Below are 18,657 nucleotides of genomic sequence, written 5' to 3' on the forward strand. Positions count from 1 at the left end.
ACACACACAAAAAGTTTGACTTCATGAGACACATTCCTACACTTCTAAACATTCTGCTTTCACTTGCAACTGCAAATTTCTTTTTGAAATATCTCATTTAGAAACTCAGGTCTTCACTCTCTTCTCTCTTTCAGCTCCTATCAGTCTTTCAGGACAAAAAAACCCCCCACAAGTGACAAGGGAAACCCGTTTGTTTCTCTTGGGAAACTTTGATCTGTGCGTAACTTTATCTGGTGGAGAATATGAGTTCCAGGAGGGTGATGACACCCTCCAATTCGGGGGATAGCAGATCCAGCCAGTACAATGGGGATGATGTTACCAACGGGAGTAGCCGGGCCGGTGGCGGCCGCAGCTACCTCTCCAACGTGAGGCCCGAGAACAGGTAGAGAATCCTGACAAACAATGTGTCACTGACCGTCCGTCCCATAGGCCTACCACTGTTAGGACCGGCCTGCCCATAGCCTACCACTGTTAGGACCGGCCTGCCCAGCATGTGCGCATTAACATTTCCAAACAGACTTTCCTCTTGAGAGTGGGCCAAATGTGCGTGACGACGTGTTTCTTCTTTGTTTGTAGTTACCATGGTAACCCAAGCTTAAGTAAACAGCTGATTGAGGGCACCATCTCAGTTATGCACGCCTTGTTTCACAATAAGCAAATCACTAACAACAGCTTCTGCATGGAAAGCATTTATGTTTTGACGGTGGAAAAAAACAAACATGAATTTGGCGTTCCGCTTTTGTTTTGGTTCAATAATTCAGAATCTGATAGTATTTTACACATGCAGATTTAATGCAGTAAATAAGCACACTAACAGTCTTTTGACAATAGCAATCATTTTGATTATCGGTGCACAGGGAGTTGCCTCAGCATTAGTGCCTTAAAAAGGACATGAAACATTTGATTATATGACTCTAGTTAATTTGCAAGACAGGGCACTGCTTCCAAGTCTGAAATGTACCTAGATTTGCTAGAGAGATAAACAACATTTCAGCTTTTCGCCAACTAGGGCGCTGCTTGATGATGTCACTAGGTTGACTGTACACTACAGTCTATATTGGATTTTGAACATTTTGATGAATCAAAACAAGCACAATCCAAGTCAGAAACACAGCAGCATATGCTGTGAGCCTGTTAGAATTTAAAATCCTTACTACTAATGTAACACTTAACTAGCCTGTACACCGCTGTAGTACTGTACTGTACACTCAACCTAGTGACATCATCAAGCAGCGCCCCAGTTGGCGAAAAAGTGAAATGTTGTTCATCTTTCTAGCAAATGTAAGCAAATTTCAGACTTGAAAGCAATGTCCTGTCTTGTCTGAGGTGAAATGCATATGAACTATAATCATATGATTAAATCTTTCATGTCCCCCCCATGTCCCCATGTCCCCATGTCCCCATGTCCCCATGTCCCCATGGTACTTGCGTCACCCAAAAATTGTCAAGAGTGTTCCCACTGTAAAGTGATACATCAACAACATTTTGAGGTGTTGGAGATGGTACACCGCTAACTGAAGTGTGGAGATACTCTGGCTAAGTGAGAGATGGTAACATTGCTGCTAAATGGGACAATATGAGCCTAAAATGATGGAATATAAGAGACAAATATATTATGAGTCATCACTTCCTGTAAAATTCCCCATCGATAATGCCTTAAAAGTTGTCTTTGTAACATTGCCATGGATTCATTAGTAGCCTACACTTTTTTTTGTTATTCACAAGTGAACAAAACTGCATTCCAAGCACAAGGAAATGCATATTTACAAGCCATATATCACGATATGGTCTAAAACAGTGACTGTCTTTAGCGTTCGTGTCTTGTTTTCTTTGATTACTCATGGATCATATGCAGTGAAGTGTAACAGTAGCCTTTAAATGTGAACTGACCCAAGGCTGAAATGGATGTCCACACCAGACACAGATCAACCGCACGTAATACACAAGCACCGCACGTAAATACACAAGCACCCGGATCATGTTTCTGTGCTTATCATATGCATGCAAGCTAATCAGTTCATATTATTTCAGCTCTGCAATGGTTTGGCCACATTTCCACATGCTACAATGATTCAATAGGCTACAGCCTATATAATACATGCTGTATTGAATACATTGTTTTTATGGCCATGTGTCTCATTTCTGTAAATTAATTTCATATGGAATTCTATGAACAGATCAGATGTTGGGTTTTATGTGGGTGTAGTATTTGACTCCAGTCATAAAAGTCTTGGTTTTATTTGTCTTTCTTGGTCCTGCGCTTATGTGATAATTGTGGGATTCTATAGCCGGGCTTAACACCATTAATATTGAATTGCAGTTGCATTGCAATAATAATAATAAATATAGCCGCAAGCGGCGATGCGGGGTCCAAGCTTCCGGTGACTTGGGGGGTGTATGTCAGATAATATAGACACTGAATTGCACATTTAATCAGAGTTGGTATGTGCACAAGTGCACAAAGTTTGGTTGAGATTTGCTGACCTGACCGGGTTCAAGCAGTAGTAGCAGTAGTAATAGTAGTGTTAGTGTATATGTGTGTAAGTGTGTATATGTGTGTGTGTATATATGTGTGTGTATATGTGTGAGTATATGTGTGTGTGTGTGTGTGTGTATGTGTATATGTGTGTGTGTGTGTGCGTGTGTGTGTGTGTGTGTGTGTGTGTGTGTGTGTGTGTGTGGCGTGTGTGTGTGTGTATAGGTGTATATGTGTGTGCATGTGTGTGTGTGTGTGTGTGTGTGTGTGTGTGTGCATGTGTGTGTGTGTGTGTGCATGTGTGTGTGTGTGTGTGTGTGTGCGCGATGTTATGTAGAGGAAGAATGACATCATAGATGACATCATAGATGACATCATCAGTGATGTCACAAGACTGTCATCGGTGATGACATAGTGTCAAAGTTTAAACATTTATCATTTCAAGACGGTTTCACGTATCCAAATTCTTTGTAAGTCTTTAGATCAGGGAAGTCCAGAGATGACACAGAAAAAGTTTGGGCTCATTCGGGCAAATGGCCTAGGACGAGTTCGTTTATCAAAAGTTTAAACATTTATCATTTCAAGACGGTTTCACGTATCCAAATTCTTTCTAAGTTTTTAAATCAGGGAAGTCCAGAGATGACACACAAAAAGTTTGGGCTCATTCGGGCAAATGGCCTAGGACGAGTTCGTTTTTTTTTTTTTGAGAAAGTACAAGATGGCGGAAAATCTAGCAGACTTAAATGGGCGTGGTCTATATGGATAGATGCGTATTGATCCAGGGAATCCAGCAGATGTGGATTTTTGATTATACGCCTCACGGTTCAGCAGTTATGGACCAATACGTGAAATGGTCTGTTATAGCGCCACCATCTGGTCAATATGGCTAATTTTTTGTCTCTGAGTAGTGGGGCACATTTCCAACCTATGTGCAAAGTCTGGGTACTGTACCCCTTACGGTTTTTGACGTGCATACTGTTTTAGCGGAGAATAATAATAAACGGAACAGATACAATAGGGATCCACGCACTTCGTGCTTGGACCCCTAATAATAACAGCAGATGGTTCAAAGGAACCATCTGCTGTTATTATTATTATTGTTAAAACCATTTTGAGATGTTTGCTTATTGTTTGTTAGACTCACTGTCTCTGGTGTTGGTTTTAACTCAAACTCTACTGGACCCCCTCCTGATTTGTGCCTAGTCAATATCATTAATTAAAACCTTAAAGAACAAATCTGTTTAGCTTTGAATTATTAATATTATTATTAGCTTTATTTAAACTAGAAAACTCACTGAGGGCTGGCTCTCATTTACAATGATGCGGAGTAAAATAGTAATAGTAATACATTGACTGTAATTATGGGTGCAAAGTAAGTAAATGCATTGCTGATGTTTTGCTGAATGTGATTCAGTTCAGCTGGTGTACTCATTTTGAATAGCCCCTGTGTTTACTCTGGAAATCAGATTCACCAAAGTCACTTTGCTAAGTGGCCTGAAATAAATCACATAATGCATGTTTTAGTGAGGACCATGTTAAGAATGGATATCAGTTGGAAGTCAGCAGTTGTCAAACCTTTGGTCTGGAGCAGACCTGGCCATTATGCGGCCCGGGGGCCAGACCCGGCCCTCCTCATGGTTCTGCCTGGCCCGGGAGGTCTATACCATTTTACTTATGAAGCTAATTTTTTTTCCAATGAGATGACCTAAATTGGCTGTTTTGAGAGATTTTCAAATATAATAAATGCTGAAGAATAAGTGCAGTTTGTTTTCTATAATTTAAGCTAGTGATAAAATTAGAGGTTACGACATGACAATATTTTCTTGGCTCCCTGCAACAATGTGGGTTTGTTGCCCCCCCAGGACAAATAATTGCCCACAGCTGGGCTGGGGCCAAATTTTCCACAATTCAAGATACCCCCCCCCCCCCCCCCCCCTTGTGACACAAACTTTTGCCCTGTTTTATTTTTTCAGCCTATGTTGCATTTAAGGGCATGTGAAGGCTATGCTACATAATATACTGGTGGCTAAGGGCTTCATTTAAAATTAGAATTGGCCTTTCACAAACTTAAGCCGTTGAAGGAAACAATTTCTAATTCAGACGGCCATTAAAATCTTTCCAATTGACCTAGACTTTGAAAACTACTGATCTACACTAAAGAATAATCCTACACATATAAAATGACCTAAAAGAAAACTGCAGAGAAACAACTTTACTGTATATGTCCTCTTTGTTTTACAGGAGCACACTCTGCAGTGTGATGGCACAATTAACAGAGGAAACGCAGCCCTCCTTTGAGACGACGCTGAAGTCAAAAGCTGTGTCCGAGACTTGCAATGTGAAGTTCTTTTGTATGGTTACAGGTAAACTCTGCTCTAAGCATCTGCTGGTAGGATACATTTTGTGGTATAACACCTGATTTACAGTGGTCTTACTCCCTGTATTAACATGTATATTAAGCTATAGAAAAGTATTATAACTGTAAGGACATAATGATACACCAGAAATACTTACACCTGACATACTGGCGAGAAATGTTCCAATTGTTCTCCTGCTGTCTCCATAAAATTATGCAATATTGAGTCTCATTTAGTGCTGAGTGATACTGGGGGGATGGGGGCGGTAATAATTAACCAGAACAAAATTACGTGCCAGCACTTGGTCCAATTAACCGTTAATTGGTGTTGGCACATCATTCTGTTCTGTATGTGTAAGTATGTAAGTTATGATTAAAGTTATGATTAAATGTGGCCACTGGCCAGTAACCAATTGGTTGACCAAAACTTTTTATTATTCAAGAAGAGTGTTGGAACTATACTCTTAATTAATTGACATTATATTTCAGGTACATTTTTATGAAATACTGGGAAATAAAAAAATATTGTTCTTTATTTTCGAATTTTGCATATAGGAATAGGCTGCAATGAAGCCATTGTAAAGTAAATGGCTAGCCATTTTGTAGATGATCTACACATTGTTATCTCATAACTGCTATCACTTCCAGTTTTCTTAGTTTGCTTGTTTGTTTTGTAGGACACCCTACTCCTGAACTGACTTGGTATAAAGATGACATGCAGTTAGACAGATACTGTGGGCTGCCGAAATATGAAATATTCCGTAACGGACAAAACCATTCCCTGCACATTTACAAGTATGTATGTTTCAAAGCATTGCTACAGTATGCCATGTGATTGTATTCCTAATGCATTTGTTTCTATGGAGAAATGTAGGTTTAGGTTCAATTGATTTGATATGGACATTACAGAGCTTTGGAGATGTAACATAGAGACAGTCGGCATGTGTGGGAACGCCCACAAAATGTTATATGGCTGGCGCGCGAGTGGGGTAAAACCACCGATATATCTCAATGGGTTGACTCACCAGAGGAAGGTGCTGTGGCTCTAACTACAGGTTTGGGGATTCTAGAGCAGAACACAAGACGTCTGTTCAGATGTGCGTTTACTGCGGTGGTTAAATCCCCGATCGTGTCTGCCTGGGCTGGGCTAGCAGCTAAATTCTAACTTTGCTGAATGGATAGAACAGGAGATTGACCCCACCCTGACCACGCCCCCAGCCAGGCTGAGCCAGCTAACCCAGGGTCTATGACGAGACATCGCCTCAACCTATACATGTACGCACAGTAACCAGATACACAGTGTTAAGTGTACTGTATATAGCAGAATTGCTCATTTTCAACACCTGTCAACAGGCGACTCCTACACCATATGCAAAGAATTCCATGTCACTCTAGTTTAGTTAATGCATAGTCAAAACAGCTCCGTGATGAAGGCAGGCAATCTGCAACGCATCTGTGTATTATTTCAATAACAGAGGCCTATTAATTTAAAAAAAAGGGACAGTGCCTTAGAAATCTTTGGATCTACATTTCTCCACATGAACTGTCCCAATTCACGAAAAGCACCTAGTGTTCAAGCCAAGGCAGCATTCCGCATTGTCTAACTTTGTTTCTGTCAAGATTCAACTTGCCTGAGATAACAGTGATCTAAACGTGTCTTTTCTCCTCAGTTGCACTGTGGAAGATGCAGCTATATACCAGGCATCAGCTGGCAACACCAAAGGCATTGTGTCCTGCTCTGGGGTTCTGGAGGTGGGCGAGATGAATGAGTTCAAGATCCACCAGCGCTACTTTGCCAAGCTCAAACAAAGAGCTGAGCATAAACGCAGGGAACTGGAGGGTAAGGAAAACCAGGGCCCTGAGCTTCAGGACCAACTAAGACCCATCAGTCCGGACCGCTCACAGAGGAAACGTCGGTCCCCAATGGAAGCCTTTCCCAGCACCCCTAGCTCCATGGAAGACGAGGGGACGGAGGAGAGCCAACAGGCGGCAGCTGCTGAGACTGAGGCCAGGCTACAGGAGACCACCATGGAGGAGGAGGAGATGAAGCCAGTGCCCATCACTAATGGAGCATTGTCTCCCATTACCAATGGAAACGCCGTCGATGAAAATGGCTCGACATACATATATGACTCTGCACAGAAGATGTTCACTGCACACCAACCCAAAGCACCTTTCATTAAAAAGAAGATTAAGATCTCCAATGGTGCAAAGGGTGTGAAGATGGAGGCTTCTGTGAAGATAGAGGCTCCTGTGAAGGTAGAGGTTCCTGTGAAGGTAGAGGCTCCTGTGAAGGTAGAGGTTCCTGTGAAGGTAGAGGCTCCTGTGAAGATAGAGGCTCCTGTGAAGGTAGAGGTTCCTGTGAATATGGAGGCTCCTGTGAAGATAGAGGCTCCTGTGAAGGTAGAGGTTCCTGTGAAGGTAGAGGCTCCTGTGAAGATAGAGGCTCCTGTGAAGGTAGAGGTTCCTGTGAAGATGGAGGCTCCTGTGAAGATAGAGGCTCCTGTGAAGATAGAGGCTCCTGTGAAGGTAGAGGTTCCTGTGAAGGTAGAGGCTCCTGTGAAGATAAAGGTTCCTGTGAAGATAAAGGTTCCTGTGAAGATAAAGGTTCCTGTGAAGATGGAGGCTCCTGTGAAGATAGAGGCTCCTGTGAAGATAAAGGTTCCTGTGAAGATAAAGGTTCCTGTGAAGATGGAGGTTCCTGTGAAGATAGAGGCTCCTGTGAAGGTAGAGGTTCCTGTGAAGATAGAGGTTCCTGCAGAGAGAGCGTCTGATGAGAGAAGGGCAAATGAAGAGGCATCTGTAGCTCTGGCTCCCACACAGCCATTACAGTCTCAGATGACTTTAGAAGAGGTGATGGAAGTAGAGAGCACTGTTACTTCCTCAGTTTTGGATTCTCACTCCAGAAAAGTGACAGAAGAGCGTCACAAATCAGCAATAGACGGAGCATTGCCTGTCACTGGGATGCCTTCAGAGGAGGTAAAGGTATCTGTGGAGGGAGATGTAGGTGGCCCTTCGCAGAAAGAACAGCCCACTGTCCCAAAATCCACTGCTACTCTCCCATCTACAAACCGGACTGTGTCAGGACCTAAAGGTAAACAAGCTGCAGATCTCGACAAGGAAGTTGGAAGTACAAATACATTCAAAAACTTGAAAAAGCTGAGCCCAAATCCTCTTGTTACCCCAAAAGACCTACAATCAACTCTTGCAGTGACACCCCAACAACCCCTCAGCACAGTAAAGGACAAAAGCACGACTAAACCACAACAAGAGGATGTTACAGTCATGGAAGTTGATGAGAAGTCTCCAGTAGCAGAAGCCGTTTGTCTACATCCCTCCACTACTTCCACTGATGCAACTTCAGCACACAGGGACGTTGAGTCAGTGGACGTGCTGAGGGGAAGTGACCCTAAGTCAGTGGACGTGCAGAGGGGAAGGGACCCTAAGTCAGTGGACGTGCAGAGGGGAAGGGACCCTAAGTCAGTGGACGTGCAGAGGGGAAGGGACCCTAAGTCAGTGGACGTGCAGAGGGGAGGGGATCCTATGTCAGTGGACATGCAGAGGGGAGGGGATCCTAAGTCAGTGGACGTGCAGAGGGGAAGGGATCCTAAGTCAGTGGACATGCAGAGGGGAAGGGATCCTAAGTCAGTGGACGTGCAGAGGGGAAGGGATCCTAAGTCAGTGGACGTGCAGAGGGGAGGGGACCCTAAGTCAGTGGACGTGCAGAGGGGAAGGGATCCTAAGTCAGTGGACGTGCAGAGGGGAAGGGATCCTAAGTCAGTGGACATGCAGAGGGGAAGGGATCCTAAGTCAGTGGACATGCAGAGGGGAAGGGACCCTAAGTCAGTGGACGTGCAGAGGGGAAGGGATCCTAAGTCAGTGGACATGCAGAGGGGAAGGGATCCTAAGTCAGTGGACGTGCAGAGGGGAAGGGATCCTAAGTCAGTGGACGTGCAGAGGGGAGGGGACCCTAAGTCAGTGGACGTGCAGAGGGGAAGGGATCCTAAGTCAGTGGACGTGCAGAGGGGAAGGGATCCTAAGTCAGTGGACGTGCAGAGGGGAAGGGATCCTAAGTCAGTGGACGTGCAGAGGGGAGGGGACCCTAAGTCAGTGGACGTGCAGAGGGGAAGGGATCCTAAGTCAGTGGACGTGCAGAGGGGAGGGGACCCTAAGTCAGTGGACGTGCAGAGGGGAGGGGACCCTAAGTCAGTGGACGTGCAGAGGGGAGGGGATCCTAAGTCAGTGGACGTGCAGAGGGGAGGGGACCCTAAGTCAGTGGACGTGCAGAGGGGAAGGGATCCTAAGTCAGTGGACGTGCCGAGGGGAGGGGATCCTAAGTCAGTGGACGTGCAGAGGGGAAGGGATCCTAAGTCAGTGGACGTGCAGAGGGGAAGTGACCCTAAGTCAGTGGACGTGCAGAGGGGAAGGGATCCTAAGTCAGTGGACGTGCAGAGGGGAAGTGACCCTAAGTCAGTGGACGTGCAGAGGGGAAGGGATCCTAAGTCAGTGGACGTGCAGAGGGGAAGTGACCCTAAGTCAGTGGACGTGCAGAGGGGAAGGGATCCTAAGTCAGTGGACGTGCAGAGGGGAAGCGAGGATGCTTTGCCTCTGCGTGCATGTGAACAGTCTCCAGATCAGCCATCTGAGAAGGAAACAAGCCCGGGCCTAAAGAATGCGTCTGTGTCTCGGAGCGAGGTGAGTGCCTGTTTGCATGAGCTCATGCTTTGCGTTGCCAACACAGCCCCGATCAGTAACACAACCATCCCGGAGCTATTTATAGCTTTTACAAGTACGCCCCGCTATGCGACGAGAATTAAATGACGCACATACTGGCCGATGCAAAAGGTATGTTCCTGGAGCCAATTTAGTGCAAAGTGCAAAGATCTGAGAGAAGACCAACACTGCATTTCTTGGTGCATTTCTTTCCAGCCATTTGGCATGATAAGTCTTATATAACACTGAGAATTTGGCGCTGTATATTCTTGACAGTGTCAGTGCATGGTCTCACAAACGATTGGCCTCTAAATTAAAAGTGAAATTGAATACATGTTGTTGGTGTTGTGATGAAGACCGAATAGATGGAAAACTCAGAGGGAACTAAATGTGCCTGCTGTATCTTTCCTATAATAACTATGTCTTGAAGGATGACTGTGATACGCTTTCTGGTACAACACTTAGGGCCTTAGGCTATAACTGACTTAAAATTTTCTATCCTAGTAGGTTAATAAAAAAAAATCTGAGAAAATATCAGAAATTCTCACCCTGGCCTTGCATGGAAAGAGAAAATAAATTCTGGGCGAGTTTGTGACCAGACGTCCCAGATTAGTACTCCGATATTTAGATGCGTTATAATAGGAATCTTTGTTGTTCACTGCTCTTATGTAATGATCATGAGTCCAGCTGTCTGAACATTGCAGGAACCAACATGGCTGAAGTGCAGAGACAAAACACTGCATGGCTGAAGCACCTCTTCACATTCCATATTTACATTCCACTCTGGCCACTCTGTCACTTAAAATAGCCCTCTTCCTTGTGAATAGGCCTGCCCATGTCAGACTTAGCTAGACGCACGGTGATAGACAGAAATTAGCAGTAGACTTTGTTTCGGTTAAGCTGTCAACTTGTGTCAAGCATCATCATCTATTTCTTGTATTCTCATGGTAGATTGCATGTGATTTTAAAGCCTATGGGAATCCAAACTGAAGCATGCAGGTACTTTTTGAGAGGAGATGAAGGCAGAATATAGACAGAGAGAATTATGGCCTATCTAATCCATGGAGTGACACATGACACAGGGAGCCTCTGGTGCTAATTTAAACAGGGTTTCAGCTCAACCAAGGCCTTTACGGAGATTTGACACGAACATGTTTGTATAGCACTGACATAAGGTACACAGTAGTGCACCATGCTAAAAGTGTACTCTATAGCGCACCATAAGTATTACAATACTGTGTAGTATCTCAGAGTGAAGTACTACTAGAGTGCTACTTGATGATGGGCATAAAACTAGCCTGATAACCGCCTTTTGTTAGGTAGCATGCTGGCTTTGGTGTGGGCTAGTATGCTGGCTTTGGTGTGGGCTAGTATGCTGGCTTTGGTGTGGGCTAGTATGCTGGCTTTGGTGTGGGCTAGTATGCTGGCTTTGGTGTGGGCTAGTATGCTGGCTTTGGTGTGGGCTAGTATGCTGGCTTTGGTGTGGGCTAGTATGCTGGCTTTGGTGTGGGCTAGTATGCTGGCTTTGGTGTGGGCTAGTATGCTGGCTTTGGTGTGGGCTAGTATGCTGGCTTTGGTGCGGGGTAGTATGCTGGCTTTGGTGCGGGGTAGTATGCTGGCTTTGGTGCGGGGTAGTATGCTGGCTTTGGTGCGGGGTAGTATGCTGGCTTTGGTGCAGGGTAGTATGCTGGCTTTGGTGCGGGGTTGTATGCTGGCTTTGGTGCGGGGTAGTATGCTGGCTTTGGTGCAGGGTTGTATGCTGGCTTTGGTGCGGGGTTGTATGCTGGCTTTGGTGCGGGGTAGTATGCTGGCTTTGGTGCGGGGTTGGGGGTGAATTGGTTGATGTCTGTGACTTATTTCATGGCCCTTCACAGTTTGGGGGCGTTTTCTTTGCATACTTGCTTATTTAAAGAAAATCTTAATTGCAAAACAGAAATATATAATAATAATAATAATAATATATATATACTGTATATATATATATTTAAATATATATGACTTTCGACAGCTAAGTCGAGATTTCCCAAAAAGCTACAAAGAAGAAGGCAAAAAACAAATGTGGGGGGTAATCAAGTGACACTTTCTGGACCTGCTCCACTGAAAATAAAAACTTTGTAAACACTTGAGTGGTGTCCAGGGTCATTTTCCAGGGATCCTCATTTGGGAATACAATAGGTTCCGACAGTACCTCTTGATCCCATCGAGGAACATATCTCTTCTCTGGAAACTATCTTGGATAGTTGCAGTTCAAGGCCACAAAAATGAAGTGAAGCGTCCATGTTTGTTACTTATGCATGGATTTCTGAATGCGTCTTCCCTCTAAAGTGTTCCCATTCCATTCCTTGGTTGTTGTGCCGGCTACACTGTTGCCGTTTGTAAAATGACATGTGTTTATCCCTGTGCAGCATAGCCGGGATAAGAGAATAAGTATTTACAGTATGGATACCTCTGCTTGTGTTGTGTCTCTCAAGGTTACACAGGCCCACACACAGATGAACAGGAATGACGCACCTGTCAACCTCGACCCACCACCACCCACCCAGTGTAAGATGGATGCACAGATGCCACAAAAGAGTCCATGGGGAAGAGAGGCCACGACAGATGACCAGCAGGCCTCTTCCTCGCACAGTCGTGTCCAAGCAGCCTGTGACCAAATGACGCAGGACACATGGGATCATTCCAGGGGATCAAATGAAAGCCAGACAGTCCTTTTCACAGAGCTACAAAAGTCACCCCTCGAAAGCCCTGGTGATGGTGAGAACACCCCGGGGTGTAAAGTTTCGCCCACCGGCCAGCAAAGCCAAGTTGAGACGGCTATAAAACCTGTGGAGGGGACAGAAATACAAGTTGATAAGAAAGTAAAGGGGAATGAGATCGGTAAGTTCTTAGTACAGGCTGACATTGTGGCCCCAGATGAAAGTATAGTGCCGATGGAAACTGAAATTGTTGAACTAAAGACACTTGAACAAGCTAAAAAAGAAAAGCCAACGGAAAAAAACAGTGAGATTATCATTGTGGATACATCTGATAAAGAAACTAAGAATGGACCTGTAGTAAAAAGGCCAGAGGAGAAACACTCAGAATCACAAAATCCGAAGCCAACTACCCTCGAGATCGTTATTCCACATAGAACAAAAACTCCAGAAGATACAAGCATCCATAAGACAAACTTACCTGAGCAACAAATAGAAGGCTTCAAGGAGATCCCAACACCTGTGCCAAAAGTCATATCTATTGCTGAGCTTTTGAGGTCGATAAAGGCTCTTCAATCCACAGTGGTAAATACAGTGACGGCCATACCTGCTGAGCAACATCCTACTACAGCTGCTACAGAGGAATGCCAAGAGCTAAGAGATGACGACACGGAATGTGAACTGGAAGTGAAGAAGTCAAAGCTTGACAAGAAAATGGACGTAGACGGCACTGATGCAAACACAAAGGAAGTTTGCCATAGACTGACTAAAACTGATGACAAACAAATACAATCTGTGAATGCAACTTCCCCAACTGCCGTGATCCCTCCTATCTCTGTCATAGACACAGGCAGCACTTTAGAGAGCACAAAACCTAGCAGCACCGAAATATATAACGACAGTGTCATGGACACTGGAGCATCAACTGCTGCTCCTCGGAAACATGATCCTGTTCTTTCCCTCTCTGGGACTGAGAAGGTCCAAATAGATGTTTTGCCTGTGACCCCAGAACAGGAATTCACTAATATACTTACCCCAAGTTCAAACCCATCAGTGACTACAGCTCCAGGACCTGGGGAACCACTGACCGCAGCAGAGAAGGATTCTGCACTCTCACCATCGACAAATGCCAACAGTCAAGATTCAAGAATGTCGATTTTGGAGGAACATTGTCATGGCAAAGACATAGAACTAAAACAAAATGTAACCCCAGAAATTCAACTGATCAGTGAAACTGATTTGAGGAGCCGTGAAATATATCCTGCCACACATTTAGATCAACATAAAGAGCACAACGCAACAGTGGGAGGTTTACAGAATATACAAACAACAACTGAAACAGAAACGATTAATCTTCAACTTGACCATCAGGAGGGCTCTTCGTCTATGGTTGAGGAATGCACAAAGACGGACTCTTTAGCTCCTCCGAATCCTGAAGCCAGTCCATTGTTAAGGAAAAGGAATGGTGTTGCCCCCATCCCTTCTGCCACCCCACAAGAACTTGCCTCTGGAGCTCGCCGCAAAATCGTAGTAGCCAAGGCCCAAACAGAAGACAGCGAGGCCACATCGCCGGCTGAGAACCAAGCCCAGAAAGAGGACCAAGCCCAGAAAGAGGAAGTGTCTACAGAAAGCAGCAAGCTCTCCCCAGGCCCCGCAGCCCTCTCTGTTTCTCCTGGCCTGTCACGACGGTCGCCTCTCCTTCAGCCCAGCGGCGGGCGAACCGGCCCCACAGAGAAGGTTTCTCCTCTCTTGAGCAGGAGGAAGACACCGCTCGAGACACCAGCACCGAGCCAACAGCTCACCGCCCAGCCGACCCACAGCCCCAAGACCGAGGTCAAACCTGCAGAGAAGGACAAGTATGACCCATTCAAAGGTAAAACACCCATCATACGATGAGAGGGGGGGGGGGGGGGGGGTGGAGTAACACCGTCAGTGTTCCCCCTAGAAAAATGTTCAGGCCTGGAGGGATTTCGAAACGTCCCCCGACCGCAACGGCGAGGGCCCTCGCTGGCGACGCTAAACTTTTAGCTAACCAGTTTGCATCTATGTTCGCAATGGCATCCCAAGTATCATCATACTATTATGGGATGCGATGCGAACAGTTGTATTATGGGATGTGCGTTTCCCAGGCAACGACACACGTTGACACGTTTTGGAACAGTGCGGCACGCTGGCACAATGCTCCTAAAAGCAAAATGCTTATTGTTTTGACTGATTTGGCATCTGCTATTACTGTCAACACTGTCAACACTAGTAGTAATAGTATGCCATAAAGGTTTACTGAGATTTTGGGGACAAAAAAAAAAAAAAAAAAAAAATGCAATTTCTTTCTGGCCTGGAGGGCCCAGGCCTGTAGAATGGTAGGGGAAACACTGAACACCTGTTCTATTGCCATGCTTTGAGGAAGTGATCTAATTTGCTCAAAGGAGCCCTTAAAGTGTATATTTTTTTCTTTGGCTTATGGGAGGTACCACCCAGAGCCTCTATGTGCATGAGCAGTTTCATTTGGCGCTGCCACAAAAGGCCCAGGCTACTTGTCTTGTCAGGAAGGATGACTTGATTGGTTAAACTGATATAATAAAGATATGAAAGAGGCAGGTGTAACGCAGGAAAGTGTATTCTCTTATTTGTCTCTGTTGGGGTCCCTCTCTCCTTCCAGCTCCTCAGGTTATCCGTAAGATTAGAGGGGAGTCCTTCTCAGATGCTTCAGGACACTTGAAACTGTGGTGCCAGTTCTTCAACGTTCTTAGTGACTCCACTATCAAATGGTACAGAGATGAGGTGGAGATTGCTCAGATTAAAAGAAAGTAAGTCCTCAGTAAAATTGTATTAAATTGTATACGTAATTTTATATTTTTGGGGGGGAAAGCTGAAAAATATCTGAAATGTTCTGAAAAATATAAATGATTGCTTCTGTTATAATGTTATTTTGGTTTTTATAAAGGTCTTAGGAAGACTTCAAACATTAAAGGTTTTCCATGAACATAATAATACTTACACATAATAGAGTTTTTTCACCAGCAAGTCTTGAAAAGGATGTATGCAAATTTTTATTTAGGAATTATATTGCATATTTACTATACCTCTGCAAAGGAGGATATGTTTTCAGTGTTGTTTGTCTGGAAAAACTACTGGGCCGATTTTCACGATCAACTTGGTGGAAGGGTTCTGATCCGACCCACAAAATTTGCCTATCATAGCGGACTGGAGTAATGGCTTTGGCGGAGGTCTGCTCTGTCTTGACTTCTGGTTTCTGAGATGTTTTATCTTACGTTAATTTTAGTTTGTTTCTCAGTGCAGGAGATGAGACTCAAGTAAATCTAGCCATCGTTCAGGCATCAAGCAGAGACTGCGGTGTTTATGGATGTGCAATCACAAATGAACATGGGACAGACTTGACGGACTTCCTACTTAGTGTGGACAGTATGTACTCATTTATCTTACATGTGTTGTAAAAATAAATAAATACAAAATCATATATGTATATATATATATATATATATATATATATATATATATATATACTATATATAGCTAAAGCATGTCTAATTCTTTATGATCTCTTGTTTTGCAGTCCTTGCTGGAATATCCCTGCGTGAGGATCTTGGTGGTAAGATTAAATTTATATATTTAGATATCTTTTCGATTTAGAACACAATTTTTTCCTGTAAAACCATCAATTATCTGATTGGCTTGGCACTCTCATTTTGTGTATGCAGTTGGAGAGGAGATCGAAATGACACCCCTAATATTGAACAAGGGTGTGTCTGACGCTGGTGTTTGGGCCAATAAATTCTTTGGCCGCATAATGATGCAGGAATCTCACCTTGGCGACGGCTGTTCTCACAAAGTGTGGAGAGCCAAGGTGATCTACGGCCTGGAGCCCGTGTTCGAGTCCGGGAACACGTGTGTCATTAAAGTTCACAACCCTATCACCTATGGGGGCAAGGGTGAAAGCTGCCTCATAGAGAGGAACCTGGACACCACCAAAAAGGCAAGTAAAGAAAAAGAAATTGAGGGGGATTCAGGAATAGTGGAACATTTTCTTTTTCAAATAGGTATGGCAAGAATTAAAATAATCATATGACAAAAGAAGAAAATGACGCATCTCAGTAAAGTATCTAAGAAGCATGATCAAGTAAGGTTATTAAATATTAGCCAAAATAATACACCGATATATCACATCAAAACAAGATCTTTCTTCTGCTTGTCTTCCTTTGAAATGAAGTGGTTTTGTAATTTCTTTATTCTTTCTTAATTTTTAAATCCTATATTAAGGTGAATCAAGTGTCATTGCCTCCACCCCCATAAGAGTACTGTGCCACTGATAAAAAGCAAATAAAAAATGTACTGGTGTAGGTTGTGTTGATCTAAACTGCCTATTCTCCAATGTTCTGCAAACAGGAATGTAGAATACAGAACTTGGCTCGTGAATACTGCAAAATCTTTTCCGCAGAAGCTAGAGTGATTGAGCACTTTGGCCCATGTCTGGAGTGAGTGGGATCAGTTTACTCTTCATAAGAATGTAACATTCTCTTGAGTATATGGTAATAGTCTCTCTAAAAGTCATTCACATCACAACAACCTTTGTTACACAGGGTGATTCCAGTCTACTTGATGTACCGACCGGCGAACACCGTCCCCTATGGCACAGTGGAGGCTGATCTGAATGGCGTCTACCTGAAATACTCTCTCCTGGACCACACAGGCAGCCTGGTCATGAGGACCGGGTCTGAGGTGGAGCAGAAGTGCTGTGCTCTGCAGCACTGGATCCATCAGTGGACCAATGGCAATCTGCTACTCACTCAGCTGGAAGGTAGGAGGAAACCTTCAAGAAGAGCTCCACCCAAAAACAATGCTGATGTATTTTGCACATGATCTCACACATATCCAAAAACTGTAAATAGCTTTTGCAGAATTGATTTGAGTTAAGTTGCGGAGAAGTGATGTCATTCATGCACAAATGACATCACACAAGAAATGGGGCGTTTGAATCGTGTGTAGAGGTAAAAGCACTCTGGCCTACCACAGCACCCGGGTTCAATTCCCGGCAGCGCAGCGGTGCTTCCAGCTTGGCCAGACGTTCCTACAGCAAAACACTAATGAAGATTTCCAAATTCCAATCATGGAAGTTTGAAACCCTCATTAGTGTTTTGCTTGCACCTGTGTTTACCCTGCCTTTTCGACACAAAATGCCGCCCGTGAGAAGTAGCCTGGGTAAACCCATCCCCCACGTGACCTGCTCTCAGACCTGTTCTCGACTGGGAACTGAGAGAGCAGGTCACGTGGGGGCTGGGTTTACCTAGGCTACGTGAGAAGGGTCTATTGGGGAGAGAATGGGAGCAAAATCGGAAGAACAAAAACGTTATCAAAGAACGAAAGAAAGAAAGAAAGACAACTGCACAAGAGATTAGGATGGGTGCACACCACAGGACTTCTGGCACTGTTGGAATACAGTAACCTAACCCTAACCCTAACCCAGTCTACTTGGTGGTTTGAAAGTACTGAGACCTCCTGTTCCATCACATTTACATTCACATCATGTTGGAGCATGTATCGTATCGGCGAGGCAGTGTGGCTGTAAAAAGTAGTTTGTCTGGTCACACACCTTACAAAGGCAAACTATGTTGAAATGTGTGTCATTAAAAAAAAATCCATTCTCATCCAGCACCAGTGAACTAGGGAGATTTGCGTATTACCGTACTTTAATTTACAAAGGCAATAAGGCCATCATTTTTATGTACCTTCTGGTCCATTAGACACTGAGTTTGTTATCCTACATAAATTTTAAGACTGGTGTGTTCAGCAAAATATGATGTATTCATTTTCCTTTTCTTCTGGCTACTAAATTTGTGGCGCATGTCCATCACGTCTGAATATTTTGCCTGAACAACGGAAAATGAACATTGTTGTATGTGATTATTTTGCAGGTGTTGACACTAAGATCACCAATGTTGGAATTTCAGTCAAATCAACAGGGTTAGTATATTTGTATTTTGTTTTTTGTTATAATTGATACTGTGACAATAGCGCCGCAATTTAAAGGCAATTTACATTTTTAGTGAAACAACTGTCTCATTTTGGTTCTTGTCGTGTATTGCTGCAGGTATCAGGGTCTGTCTGTCACAGGCAATCCCAAGGTGTTTGAGCAGTTTGTCTCGCAGCACCAGTGTAACTACTTCTGTGGTCTCCTGGGCTTGAGGTCTCTGAAGGTCATGGACTCTCTGATGATGCCATCCAAGCCCAAGGCCTCCAGGAGTCCCTTACTTCAACGCAAGATGGCCGCTGGCTCCTCCCCTCAGACGGGCAGGAAATCTGCTGGCAGCCCCAGACTGCCCAGGAAGGCTGAATCAGAGCAGGATAAGACACCCACGAAACAAAAAGCTACTGATGAAACCAAAGATGTTAAGATGACATAG

The 18,657-nt window shown here is 44.2% G+C and overlaps 1 protein-coding gene across 1 annotated transcript; it reads left to right on the forward strand.

Annotated features, from left to right (window-relative positions):
• Positions 1-242: 242 nt before the first annotated feature.
• alpk3b (alpha-kinase 3b) lies at positions 243-18,657 on the forward strand (the record flags this gene model as incomplete). Its single annotated transcript, XM_083650304.1, has 14 exons — positions 243-382; positions 4,718-4,839; positions 5,510-5,627; positions 6,503-9,527; positions 12,017-12,191; positions 13,515-14,111; positions 14,898-15,045; positions 15,534-15,661; positions 15,813-15,848; positions 15,958-16,232; positions 16,643-16,731; positions 16,837-17,054; positions 18,169-18,217; positions 18,345-18,657. The coding sequence occupies 14 exons, from the start codon at positions 243-245 to the stop codon at positions 18,655-18,657; spliced, it is 5,433 nt and encodes a 1,810-aa protein (XP_083506430.1).

The sequence above is a fragment of the Poromitra crassiceps genome, assembly GCF_964638095.1.
Source record: "Poromitra crassiceps genome assembly, chromosome: 14".
Lineage (NCBI taxonomy): Eukaryota > Metazoa > Chordata > Actinopteri > Beryciformes > Melamphaidae > Poromitra > Poromitra crassiceps.